The sequence below is a fragment of the Castor canadensis genome, chromosome 8 (assembly GCF_047511655.1).
Source record: "Castor canadensis chromosome 8, mCasCan1.hap1v2, whole genome shotgun sequence".
NCBI classification, from domain to species: Eukaryota; Metazoa; Chordata; class Mammalia; order Rodentia; family Castoridae; genus Castor; species Castor canadensis.
The window spans coordinates 17364584-17379102 of NC_133393.1; the positions used below are offsets into that span (position 1 = coordinate 17364584).

General features: G+C 42.3%; 1 protein-coding gene across 1 annotated transcript in view; it reads right to left on the bottom strand.

Moving 5' to 3' along the window:
* The window catches only part of Dnah8 (dynein axonemal heavy chain 8), a 343384-nt gene that overhangs the window by 31157 nt on the left and 297708 nt on the right, over nucleotides 1-14519 (bottom strand). Inside the window, exons 87-88 of the mRNA XM_074082285.1 lie at nucleotides 13389-13490; nucleotides 6872-7032 (exon numbers count right to left, since the gene is read on the bottom strand). Coding sequence (XP_073938386.1) covers nucleotides 6872-7032; nucleotides 13389-13490 — 263 coding nt within the window. The remainder of the gene's footprint in view (nucleotides 1-6871; nucleotides 7033-13388; nucleotides 13491-14519) is intronic.

Here is a 14519-nt window from a genome sequence, read left to right on the forward strand (position 1 = left end):
CATGGATCAGTAGAATCAACATAATAAAAATGGCTATACTACTGAAAGCAATCTACATGTTTAATGCAGTTCCCATCAAAATCCCAATGACTTTCATCACAGAGATTGAAAAATCTACCCTAAAGTTCATTTGGAAACACAAGAGACTGCAAATAGCCAAGGCAATACTCAGCAAAAAGAGCAATTCTGGAGGTATCACAATACCCAACTTCAAACTATATTACAAAGAAATAGCAATAAAAACAGCATGGTACTGGCACAAAAACAGACATGAAGACCAGTGGAACAGAATAGAGGACACAGATATGAACCTACACAACCACACCCACCTCATTTTTGACAAAGGTGCCAAAAATATATGATGAAGAAAAGACAGCCTCTTCAATAAATGTTGCTGGGAAAAGTGGTTACCCATCTGCAAGAAACTGAAATTAGATCCATGTCTATCACCCTGTACTAGTATCAACTCAAAATGGATCAAGGACCTAAATATCAGACCTGAAATACTGAAGTTACTACAGGAGTGAGCAGGGAACACTCTGGAACAAATAGTATAGGCAAAGACTTCCTCAATAGAACCCCAGCAGCCCAGCAACTAAGAGAAAGGATGAATAAATGGGACTTCATAAAATTAAAAAGCTTCTGTACAACAAAAGAAATGGTCTCTAAACTGAAGAGACCACCCACAGAGTGGGAGAAAATAATTGCCAGCTATACATCAGACAAGGGAATGATAACCAGAATATACAGGGAACTTAAGAAACTAAACTCTCCTAAAATCAATGAACCAATTAAGAAATGGGCAACTGAACTAAACAGAACTTTTTCAAAAGAAAAAATTCAAATGGCCAAAAAACACATGAAAAAAATGCTCACCATCTCTGGCCATAAAGGAAATACAAATTAAAACCACATTAAGATTCCACCTCACCCCTGTTAGAGTAGCCATCATCAAAAACACCAACAACAAGTGCTGGCAAGGAGGTGGGAAAAAAGGAACCCTAATCTACTGCTGGTGGGAATGCAAGCTGGTGCAACCACTCTGGAAAAAAAATTGGAGGATTCTTAAAAATCTAAACATAGATCTGCCATATGATCCAGCAATCCTACTCCTGGGGATATACCCAAAGGAATGCAACACAGGTTACTCCAGAGGCACCTGCTCACCCATGTTTATTGCGGTGCTATTCACAATAGCCAAGTTATGGAAACAACCAAGATGCCCCACTCCTTTTTTTTTTCTTTTATTATTTATATGTGCATACAAGGCTTGGGTCATTTCTCCCCCCTGCCCCCACCCCCTCCCTTACCACCCACTCCACCCCCTTCTTCTCCTCCCCACCCCCTCAATACCCAGCAGAAACTATTTTGCCTTTATTTCTAATTTTGTTGTAGAGAGAGTATAAGCAATAATAGGAAGGAACAAGGGTTTTTACTGGCTGAGATAAGGATAGCTATACAGGGCATTGACTCACATTAATTTCCTGTGCGTGTGTGTGACCTTCTAGGTTAATTCTTTTTGATCTCACCTTTTCTCTAGTTCCTGGTCCCCTTCTCCTATTGGCCTCAGTTGCTTTTAAGGTATCTGCTTTAGTTTCTCTGCATTAAGGGCAACAAATGCTAACTAAGTTTTTAGGTGTCTTACCTATCCTCACCCCTCCCTTGTGTGCTCTCGCTTTTATCATGTGCTCAAAGTCCAATCCCATTGTTGTGTTTGCCCTTGATCTAATGTCCACATATGAGGGAGAACATACGATTTTTGGTCTTTTGGGCCAGGCTAACCTCACTCAGAATGATGTTCTCCAATTCCATCCATTTACCAGCGAATGATAACATTTCATTCTTCTTCATGGCTGCATAAAATTCCATTGTGTATAGATACCACATTTTCTTAATCCATTCGTCAGTGGTGGAAGATGCCAGGTTAGCCAGACTCAGAAGACCAAAAATCGTATGTTCTCCCTCATATGCGGACTTTAGATCTAGGGCAAATGCAGCAATGTTGTTGGACTCGGATCACAAGAAAAGGGGAGAGCACATACTGGAGATATAGGAATAGGTAGAAAACCCAAAACATGAAAGTGTCTGATGTCCCCACTCCAGAGGAACTAATACAGAAACCTTAAAATGACAGGTTATCACTAGCAGGGGATCAGGAACCAATGTAAAGATCAGTTAGAGATGAATCAACATGGGTTGTACCACGTGTACATGAAAGCAATGCTAGGAATCTTTCTGTATAGCTATCCTTAACTCAGCTAGCAAAAACACTTTGTCTTCCTTATTATGCTTATGTCTTTTCTTCAACAAAATCAGTCACAAGGGCAGAACGGGACCTGCCTGAAACTGAGGAGGGGAGGGGAGGAAGTGTGGGGGGGCAGGGTGGAGAAATGATCCAAACAATGTATGCACATATTTAAAAATTTTAAAAAAATAAAATAAAACAGAAGTAAAACCAAACGACAAACAACAATTCTACATGGACAAGAGGAAAAATGTCAAAAGGAAGGTGAAAATCAAATGACAAACATCCCTAATATGTAATTAAGTCTTAAAGATCAAAAAAGAATTTTAAAAGCTCTGTTGAAAAAAATGGGCAAGCTAGTATTGGCCCAGTGTCTGTGGTCCCAGCGAGACTGCAGTTTAAGGCCAGGCAAAAGCAGGATCCCTAGCCAAAAAACAAACTAAAAAGCAGAAGTGCTGAGGGTATGGCTCAAGAGGTAGAGCACCTGCCTAGAAAGTTCCATCCCTAGTACTGCAAACTATCTAAGCAGCCCTTAAGTGTGTGAAAATTTGCTCAATTCCACTCAAAATAAGAGACAGCAAATTAAAACTGGGCTGAGGTATCATTTCTCACTGTTTCACTGGCAGAGGTTCCAATGAGTACCTATACTCTGCTGGTGAGATTCTGAAGCAATAGGCATGCTCATAACTGCAAACGAGTGCAAGACAGGTCAGTGCTATGTCAGTGACTTTGGCAATGATCACCAAACCTTGATCTAGCGATCCCACTCACCTAACCTTGAAAATACATCTCCAACTCCACGAGAAACTGCAGGCATACAGTTACTAATTGTGAAATTATCTGAGCTAGCAAAACACTTGAAACACCCTAAATGCCCATCTGTAGGAGAATGACTGAATAAACTGTGACACACAGAATCCATGGGGCAGCATGCAGCTATAAAAAGTACAGAGGGAGATATCTGTGAGCTGACAAGGAGTGATTTATGAGATACTATTAAGGGGAAAAGGCAAGACACAATATAAAACAGTAATGGTAACTTTGTACGAGACAAAAAGATTATATATATGTATATACATAAACAAAAAAGAAATATGTAAAGATAAACTAGACACTAATGTGTTTGCTCCTCTGTAAAGGAAGGGGGAAATGGTTTGAATGGGTGTAAGACTTCTTTTCTATGCACACTTTATTATCTACCGGTAACTTTTGAAGCATGTTCAGGCTTTACATATTCAAAACAGTAACAAAGATGGGGGAAAGCTACAATGTAATACAAACAGAAAAAAATGAAAGTAACTATGTATCAGCTGATAACAAAATCACAAAGATAAAAATAATCCAAGGAGATACACAGTTCTCTGTATCTCCTCAATGGGATATATTTTAAGGACAAAAGATTGCGGTGATCTGTTGCTGGCAATGGTATCAGTGTAGTAACTATAAACACATGAGAACATGGATTGAAATCACTGGGAATGAGGGCTCTTCCCGTGGGATAAAGGAGACATCAAGATGCAATAGAGGAGAACAGAAAGAACCCTGATGAGTATAACTGCAAGTGGAGTTATTAGTATCAGCTTACAATTATACAAAACACACACTTCCTTCATCAATCCACTAAGCAAGCCTACTATGGGAGGTGGAGAGGAAAGAGGAGAGAGAGAGAGAGAGAGAAAGACAGAGAGACAGAGAGACAGAGAGACAGGGAAAGGGAGGAGGAGGAAAAGAGAAGGAGGGGAGGAGAGGAAGAGAAGAGAGAGGAGGGAGAAGGAGGAGAAGATAAGGAAGGAGAGGAGAAAACAAGAAGAGTAGAAGGAAGGGAGGGAGGGAGGAAGAGAGAGAGAGATTGAGAGAGAACAGGCAAATGAATAAAGGTTAACTGATAAGCCTAAGTGGGGTGTACATGGATGTTCACTGATGCTTTCTGGAGGGTTTGTAACAGTTCATAATAAAAGACCAAGAGATAAAACTGTCTCTACCATTGCCTCCAGTCCTACCTACCCTGTAGTTGTATTTCTCTGGACTTTTTCTAGCTCTGGTTCATCTTTTTTCAAAGCTGGTGGCCAACTTCCTATGGTAATTGTGGCGGAGAAACACCATCCCTCTAAGCCAGGGAGAGATGGTTTCAACTTTATTTGACATAGTCTTTGACAGGATCCTGTGAAACCCAATCGGGTTAGATTCTCCAGGAACCAGCTGCCATGGCCACTCCAGCTCTTGCCAATGATGGATTCAAAGCTCAGAGCCCTTCTATGTGGACTTTTGTTGCTATTTTTTGGTGCTGGGGATCAAACCTAGAGCCTCATTGCATGCTAGGCAGGCAATTTACCACTGAGCTACACCTCCAGCCCATACGTGAACATTTTTTAAATCATAAATTTCACAGATATTGGCCTGCTATCTTTCTGCCCACTTGTGTAAAAAAGATCATTCCATAGACCATCCCATTGATCAGATTCTTCATAGTCCAAAACAATTTAATGTCATTGATTCAGCCAACATTTTCTGAGCATCAGGCACTATTGTAGGACTGAAGATACAAGAGTGAAAATGGACAAATATTTCAGAAGCAAAGTAATTTATATTACTTTGGCAAGTGATAGCTGATAGAGAACAGCAAATAAACAAAGAAAATACAGAGTATGTCAGTTGGCAAAACACACTATAGGAAAAAGTAGGCCAGGAGGAGAGGTTCTGGAGGCGTTGAGGGATGGGTTGCAATTTGCATATAAGGTAGCTAGGGAAGGTATCATTGAGGCCAATAGGAAAAGGGCAACAGGAACTAGAGAAAAGGTGAGATCAAAAGGAATTAACCTAGAAGGTAACACCCACGCACAGGAAATCAATGTGAGTCAACTCCCTGTATAGCTATCCTTATCTCAACCAACAAAAACCCTTGTTCCTTCCTATTATGGCTTATACTCTCTCTACAACAAAATTAGAAATAAGGACAAAATAGTTTCTGCTGGGTATTGGGGGGGGGAGGGAGGGGGCGGAGTGGGTGGTAAGGGAGGGGGTGGGGGCAGGGGGGAGAAATGAACCAAGCCTTGTATGCACATATGAATAATAAAAGAAAAAGAAAAAAAAAAAAAGAAAAGGTGACATTTAAACAAAGACTGGAAGAGATAAAAGGGCGAGCCACAATGATATCTCAAGGGAAAGATGTTCTAGGGAATGCAATTATTCTGTGGTGGGGCCCAGTGGCCTGAGTAACAGGAAGCTAGGGGGAGCTGGAGAGGAGGACAGGGCTGAGGAGCTGAGGTCTGGGGGCAATGATGTTATTGGGTGTTGCAGGTCATCTGTATGTTGGTCATCTTTAACCTTGACCAGAGTGAGACAGAGTGGGAGGGCTGTGAGCAGAGAAGCAATGTGGTCTAACCCACATTAAATCTCAGCTGAAGCAAAACCACTTCACAGTGCTTCCTCTTTCACAGAGTGTGCAAGTTTATCCTCAAACTGATCCCTGAAGTATCCTTTTTATTCCTTTACTTCTTCCCTTTTCCCAGCTAACTTAATATAGCCTCTACATAACAGTTAGAACCAGCAACAAGGAGCTGCTATGTTCCATCACAGGGTCAGAAAGGGTCTCTGTTCACATCCAAGTATTTGAAGGTGAGCTGCATCATGGGTGAGATTAGAGGATATGGATGAGGTGGAATCAATGTAAGCATTCAGAGGCAAGCAGGGTGTGTGTCATGCAGGGGGCGTAGTGGATACTCAGGGTAGAAAGACAATCCAATGGCTCCCTCAGCAAGGGCATAGAACCAGAACCAGGGGAACACCCATGTCTAATCACAGAGTTATTAAAATTACAGACATAGGAAAGGGGCCGGGACAGAGGCACACCACACTCTTGTCACAAAGGAATCTGTCAGAGGAGTCCTGGTTTCATCCACTTCCTGAAACCCCTCTCCCAGACATAAATTTTTCCACCAGTGGGCCACAAAGGCAATGGCCATACAAAGGAACAGTAGAGCTGGGGCTTCCTGAACCTTCCCATGGAGCCAGGTGGTCTTGTTTGGGGCAGGGATCTCCAAAGAGAGGAAGGACAAGATCTCATCTGAAGGGTGGACCAAAGAAGGGGCTTGGGACTGGGAGGCATTTCTGCCTCTGTGGTGCGGACCCACGGGAAGTTCCTGGTAGAAGGATAGAAGTGAACAAGTAAGACGAGAGAGATCATGGAAGACAGAGTTGGGAAGGAATACAGTTCTTCACTCCCCTCTCTGTGTGCTCTTGGGACTTTTAGACTCTGTTTCTGAGAGTTGTATTTTTAATGAATTTTTCGAGAAAGAGGTAAGGAGCTGGGAGACTACTGCCCTATCAATGGAGAACATCAGTACCAACACCACCAACTGGTTTTGTGATATGACAGGGGAGAAACAAACAATGCATAAATTAGAGCTTTCATATTGTCATAAACACCGGGTCATCAGGATTTAGTGAGAGGAGAGGAGGCCAAGATGTGACAAGGTTGTAATTGCAAGACAGGAAGTGACATTATTTTTCACAGTAAAATTTATAAAAAGAGGGGAAAGGAGAAAGATTAAGAGAAAAATGAAATGCAGTCTTTGACAGGCTGAGTTACAGATGAGCCCTTCAAATTAAACAATGTGGAGAACTTACGTGATATCAGCGTTAGGGTGAAGGCCGAAGACTTCAGGGTTATCTAGGGATGGCAGAGATTGGATGTACTCAAAATACTGGTCCAAGGTTTTACAGACGGGGATTTTATATCCAGTATAAAAACAGAACGTAGGTTCGAACATCTTCTCACTGAACCAGACCTGTATGTGAGAAAAGAAATGAAAGACAATTGACCAGCACCTAAATGAAAACTGCCATTATTAGGAGGAAGGGTCGGCTTATTTCCACTTTAATAGGGTTTTTTAACATTGATTTTGAAAGCATCTTTAAAAAACCACAGAAAGAATAATTAGCACATACACGAAGAAAAGAGAGAGGTCACAAGACAGAACAATCTGTGAGGCCTCTGTTTAGCGCAGAGGAAAGTAGATGAGCAGGGCTGGGGATGTAGCTCACGGGGTGTTGGGGGCAGTGTTGTAAGCGCAGCCCTGCTAGAGTAATGTGGCAACTCTCAATTCCACTTCCTGCAGAGGAAGGGGCACACTGCAGGGTCTGCGAGGCACCCACGTGCACAGAAGGACCCCTGGGCATCTTCATCATCTCACACCTCTCCCATGCCAGGGGGCCGTGCATGTGCTGTTTTGCTCCAAAGACAAGGAGCACCTGAACACAGCCAGAAAAACTTCTTACAAACATCCCCCTTCCCACTTGGAGCCCGCAGGTTTCTTTGCTAATTAAGTTCTGCCCCTGTCCACCAGAAACAAATGCATTCAGCCACCTGGTTTGCTTCAAGACATCCTTTCCCCATTCCATATGGATTGATTGATTATCTGTAACAAAACAGTGAGAGAAAAAATATACACTTGGTGCGAACAGACTTATTTTGAAGAGGGGGAAAATGATGCTGAATACCCACAAGCCAGCGTGAGGCAATGACTTCGGTGTCTAACAGAGTGATTTTCCCAGTAGGGAGGGAAATAATGAGAAGATGACACAATGTCTGGGTTACTCAAACAACTGAGGTGGAAGAGATGGGACTGTGCCTTGCCCCAGTTAGTCCTTCTCTAGTTCCCCGTCATCCACTCCTTCTCCCCCTCCCCCCCAGCCTTCTTGCAGCTCTTTTTAGGTTTGGTGATTGCTTGGAAATACTGTGTGTCCTGGTTCTCTGTTGCTTTTTTTTTTTTTTAAACCTTAGTTCCATTCTATTCAACTCCTGTGCACAAGACATTGAGCTCAGAACCAGAACAAAATGCAAGGATGAGAGACGCACAGTCCTTTTGTTCAAGGAGCTTGTGACCCAGCAAAAGGGACAGGCCAATTAATGTATCAACCACAATACAAAGTGCATTAAGGTAAGAGCCAGAAGGAAATAAAAAGCAAAGTACTAAGCAGGCTTAGAGCAGGAAGAAAGAATGGCCAGGTGGATGTCAGGTAAGGCTTTATCAAGGGAGAGAAGAGGAGAATTTGGGATTGGGGAGGCCACAGAAGCAATAACTTTTCTATCAGAATAACTGATGGAAAAATGTGAGGCAGGTCACCAGAAGTAATGAAGTCTAGAGTAAACATAATATGGTTGTAAGAGACAGGACAGGAGAGGTGAGGTGGGGTCATGTTATGGATGACTGTGGATGGCAGGGTGATGACTAGTACTTAATTTAAGAAATGGGGAGCAGTGAAAAGTTATTAAAGAGACAGTGCTATGAACATAGTCATCATTTAGAAAGATGAGATTTTTAGTGATGTGGATGACTTAAATTACAGGAAGGCACCCTAGGGAGGTAAAAAGGCCTTGGATCTGCAGCACGCAGATAACAAATGACCACACTGTGTTCTGTGTTGCCAGATGACATGTATCTACACGGCAAAATGAAGCTTCTTCCTGTTTTTCCATTACTTTATGTATGTACATGCAAGCAGCTGGATTCAACACATACAGATCCCCATGTTTCACCAAACATGGAGGCTATTTTGGGGTAGAGTCAAAATACAGATGAAGTCTAAATGGAGTTACTTTGGGAGACTGCAGCAGTTGCTATAGTTTGGATCTGGAATGACCCAAACCTGTGGGACTTGGGGAAGGTAGTAGAACCTTTAAGAAGTGGAGCCTAGTGGGAGGTCTTCTGGTCATGGAGGGCACGCCCTTGAAGGGAATAGTGGGACCCCAGCCCCTTCCCTCTTCCTGTCTCTCATGTCCTGGCCATAAGATGGCAGATTTGCTCTACTGCACGCTCTATGCACCACAGGCCCAGAAGCAATGGGGCCAAGCAACTATGGACTGAAACCCCCAGGACTATGAACTGAAGCAACCTTTTTCTCTTTATAAGTTATTTTCTCAGGTAATTTTGTCACAGTAATGAAAGCTGACTAACACAGCAGCCATCCTTGAATAAGACATTGAAAAATTTTTACAGTGGCTAGTTTTAGAAGAGACTCTAAAAATAAAGAGAAAACAAACAAGTTCAAAGACAAGTCTCAAACTGGAAGTCATAGTGACTGAGGATGTGAACTGAAGGCACTGATTTACAATGGAACCACTTTACAGGCGGGCAGCTCGTATCACACTGCTGGGGAAAGTGGCTGTGGTGTGGTGGGGCAGTTGGGTAGATGGAAGAGCGAGGCTATGGATGAGCCAGAGTGGGAAGACAGGTCATGGATTCTGTGGGAGGCGGAGATTCTAAAGCCTACTCAGGAGGGCTTCTGCTGCCAGTTCTGTGTGGTGACCTTACAACCAGAGACCCAAACTCACCTCTCGCTGCTGAGGGGTCATCTGGAACAAGTCTGAGTGAGACAGAGGAATGAGTGCAGGGATTAGAGGCAGGAGATGCAGAGGGGGAATGGTAGAGAACAGACAGGTGGGAGTAAGGGAGCAGGGCTGGCTACGGCCAGAGAACTGCAGTCATTAAGGGTCTTGAGGGAAGGGAATGAAATGATCTGGGGGAAAACAATGAGGAGTACAAGGACAAGCCAATAATTGGCGAGGACAGAGGTGTAGACGACAGAAGGAAATGTACCTGGCAGGGCGTCACAGGGGACAGCCAGTGCACTGGAGAACCATGTGCTTCAGACCAGGCACTGAGTCACATTCCAAGTGGCCAAGGGATGCAGAATCTTGGGTCTCTGGGAGGAGGTTGATGTCTGACTGACTAGTTGTTGGTAGTTCCAAATGTCCATGGACAAAGAGGAGCAGGAGAGACAGTTGACTGGAGCCAGGGAAGGAACTTGCTGGCTTGAGATCCTGCAGGTGGTGCAAGCTGAACTAGCTGGCCACCAACCCTCAGAGGACAAATTACCATAGCAGCTCCCTGCTGTGCCCACAGCTAACTCTATTCTCAGGTGGACAGCAGAAGGCTTTGTAATACTCCACCTCCTTTGCCAGTCAACCAGTGTTCCAGCACCTTTGGGCAAGGCAGTTTCAATAAAACAAAGGACAATGTGAGATGGCTTATCAGAACTTTTCTTGAACTTGACTTTGCAGAAGAAGAGTCAAAACATGTTTTCAAAAAACTGATATATAAGTGTTAGAAAAAAACAAAAAACACCTCACTTTCAGGTGTGTTCTCATGTCAGTAAAAACCGTATCCAATTTACTATGTCTTAGGTGTCTACAGCCCTGGGCACAGAGAGTTCTCAGTATGTTGAGATTACAGGTCGCTTACTATCAACAAACATGCATGAGTGTGTTCCAAGTGATGGAGAGAGGGGCACAGAGACCCTGAAGACATGGCTCCTATGGAGGGGTATGCATTGTAGTGGGGAGGGCAGAAGACACTATTAGGATCACACATTCCCTCTCCATCTCTCCCAGACAACTATTAACATCTATGTTTCCCCTTCAAATATCCTAAACTTCTCCACATCCCTCAACCACGGACCCTACTTCTTTCTTCACTCTGAATATAGATACAGTGACAAGAAACTGGCCTAGTGTCCCCCACCCCCCAATTAGACCCAGTGTCCCTGTACCTATCCATGCTCTTCCCCTTCCTCAAGAATGGGCTGCCCTCCTTCCACCAGGACCGGATCAAGGGTACATGAGGACAGCATGCAAACCAATGGCACATATATCACTAAGTCAAAATCGGCAAGTCCAAATCATCACTGGTTATAAAAATTATCATAATGAGTAACAGCACCACTATAAAAATAAGATGGAGCCCAAAGAGCTTGCATAGAAATATGGAGGACGCATATCAGAATATTCAGAGTTAGAGTAGTGAGGAGGGCTGGGGGTGAAGAGTGCTTTTCTAGTGTGAGCTAGGCACTGGTTCGATCCCCAGAACCAGGAGAAAAAGCCTATGAGGAAATTTATTAAGCTATATGTTTATATTTCATACATTTTCTGTATTGTACAGGTTTATTTAAATGCTTTATATCTTTGAGATTTCTAGCAGACATCTCAAATGTCCCATGATCAAAACAGAATGGATTTCTAGCTCAGCCAATAAAACTCCTTCCTTCCACTTTTAACTCACCCCATTCTCTCTCCACTCAGTCAGGTCAGAACTAATCGTGATCCCTGATCCACCCCCACTCCTGTCACCCCCACACTTGATCCCAGCAACATGCAGCTCTCTAGAAAATAGATCCTGAAGATGGAAATGCTAATTACCTTGATTTTGTCAGAGCATATTGTATGTATGTATTGAAATAGCAAACTGTACCCCATGAATGTGTATAATTATTACATGTAATTAGGTAGGAAATAAAACTTTAAAATGCCAAATACACAAACATACACACATGCGCACGCACATACTGCAGGAGATGTGAAGTTAAGCTCTTCTCACTGGCTCCACTACTCAAACTCCAATTTTAGGTACTTCTACAGTTATTCTAACAAAGAGTAAGTACTAAGACATGTTTTCTACTTTGTACCTTAGATACAGAGGTGAGCTTCTACACAGTTGTTTATTATTTTCATAAATCAATACCCCTCTATTGTACTTTTGCCCCTTTGGCTCTGATAGCCATATGTGCTCTCCTTCCTCTGAGGGCATCTTTTAAAATGTACGTGATATATGTCCTTAAATATGTATTTCTTCTTGTGAAATACACATGCCTTGCTTTATAGCTCTCATTTTATTTTTTCCAACTGCACCGAACACTATTTCTAAGATCTAAGCAAGATGTCAGATGGATCGTTTCTTCTAAGTGCTGCATTGCGTACCACCACAGGCACCCAAAACATTTAATCTGCCTCTTTTCTTGGACAGATACAGAAGTTGTCTTCAGCTTCCCATTACTATAAGTGATGCTATGAATAGTATCTTTGTCCCTTCTGAAAATTTCTCGGACACATGCACTCAGGTGTAGGATTCTGGTCCAGAAGGTAGTCACATCACACAGCTCATATAGCTAAGTGCCTCCAGCTTGTGTGGCAGAAGAGTGAGGAATGGAATTCCGTTGTGCTCCACCAAGAGATTGCTCCCTGAGTACACTTGGGCTTTTGCAGTGGAGTTTGTGAGGCACCACCTGATCCTCTTTCAGGATCTAGGCACTCACTCCCACAGCTGTCAAGAATATTGGCACTATGGGCTCACAGTTTTGTCCCTCCCCAGGAACCACCCAGGCAGAAGGGACCTCAGCCAAGGTCATGCCCTGGGGTCTGTTTCCAGGGCAACCAACCCATGATGGGTGCCTTCAACTCCATAAACAGGTTGCCATGAAAATTTTTGTGTATACCCATTTGTAGACTTTTTCTTGACATGGTCTGAGCTATGTCTACCTGGGATAGTTGATTTCAGTGAGCATGTCCTGCTTTTGGGAGGTCTGTACCAATTTTAAACTCTGAGCACTAAGGCACTGCCTCTACACATCTTACCAGCACTTGTTATTTTCCACGTTTCTCCACATAAGACTTTGCAAAACTATATAAGGGTTAAAAGAAAAAAAACAGATTTCTGGTCAACCCCAGTTTACCAAACTACTCTAGTAGCTTGGGTGCTTAGTCCTTAAGGTTTTAATTTTGTTCAGCAAAAAGGTGGAAGAAAGGGAGGTACGGAAGGAGGGAGGAAGAAAGAAAATTACTGAACAGAAAAGTAGCAAAAGAGTTATCCTAATACAAAGAATTTAATCACTGTACTCTCCTATCTGATTTTTTCTCACTTAGGTAATGTATATTACTTTTTTGCCATGTAAAAAGATCGATTTTCAATTGAAATGAAGAAAATGAGAAAACTTATCAAGATGAGTTCCCCCATCGCTTATTTTGGGGCTTGAAGGCGCTGTGAGTTTTGTACTCAAAGGAATAAAGGTTTTCTCCGTAGGTGAGGTACACGGGAATGGAGAATGGGGGCGGGGTGCTGGGGAGCCCCGGGCATGCGCAGTTGACTTGTGCAGGGCAGGATTCATGGACTCTTGAGATCTGTTGTTATTTATTGTTGGGGGATGGAATGGTGGGGAGGGGGTTTCTAGGTTAATTCCTTTTTAGTAGCTCTGCTTTATACCTTTCCCCACTTAAGTTTGGCATACTCATTACAAACAAAAAGCATTCTTATTTAAAAGGAAAATGCAATGAAATGTGTCTCCAAGCATTTTTTGCTCTAAATTGACTTACTCTAGCAAAGCAATTGAGCAGACGTTTATCAAAGTCATCTGTCACTCGGCCTCCGTATTGTACTTCTCCAATCATGTACCGAACCGTACTCCACGACACACCCTTTATTAAAAACAAGGTTCATTTACTGTCAATCTGAACAAACATTTCAGATCTTTCTCTGTAGGAAAGGTCGGGAAAAGGGAGGCTAGCTGGACTGTGTTTAAAATTATTCATTATCTTCTATGAATGACTCTCACTGTTACATGGTTGGAGCTGCTACAGTCTGTTTACCAAAGAAAAATTGATAATACTGAACACTAGTGTTTGTTGCCCATCAGTTATGTAAAGTAGGGGAGAAGAGTATTTTTCACTCTGTGGTTGTAATCACTTAAAATACTCATTATAGTAATGCCAAGCTATTATAAAGGAAAAAAAGGGGGTGTTTAGTGAAGAAAAGAGGAAAATCAAGTAATCAATGTTTTAATGTATTTTCCCAACAATATATTTTCTGGAATCAGTTAAAAGAACAAATAGAAAAGTATTTGTTCACAAAACTTTTCTGCAGTGTAATCCGTTGGCATCTTAGTCTGTGAGCTAAAACTACATCAAAGGTTCATTAATTTCTATAGCAATCTTATACTAGGAATATATTTCAGATATTAATAGTTACATTATTAAAACACCCTCGATACATTTGGAGTAAGATACACGGATACTTGTCTAGTTTTTTTTTTTTTTTTTTGGTTAAAATTTTAGTTTTTAGTCTAGTTGCCTTTCAAAAGAGCACTTTCACGTTAGCTATTACTGTATATACCAACATGATAAATAACCACAGATTATGAACCCATACAATACAATTTTTCATCAAACTGACATACTTTTAATTTAATATCCCTTTGTCATTTCAGGGAAAAATGATGGTTTGGTTCTAGAGCTCCCCCCTGAACAAGTAAACATTCATCATGGCTCACCAACCCCATACCGATACTGCAGAGTCTATAATTCTCTTGAAGGCCTACTATGGGAAGGAGGAGAGGGACAGACTCAAAAGTGGATTTACTGAGCCCTTGTTATGTACCGTGCACAGTGCTTTCATAAGCACCTAACTCATTTGGTTCCTCACATAACCCATGGCCACTTGGAAACAGA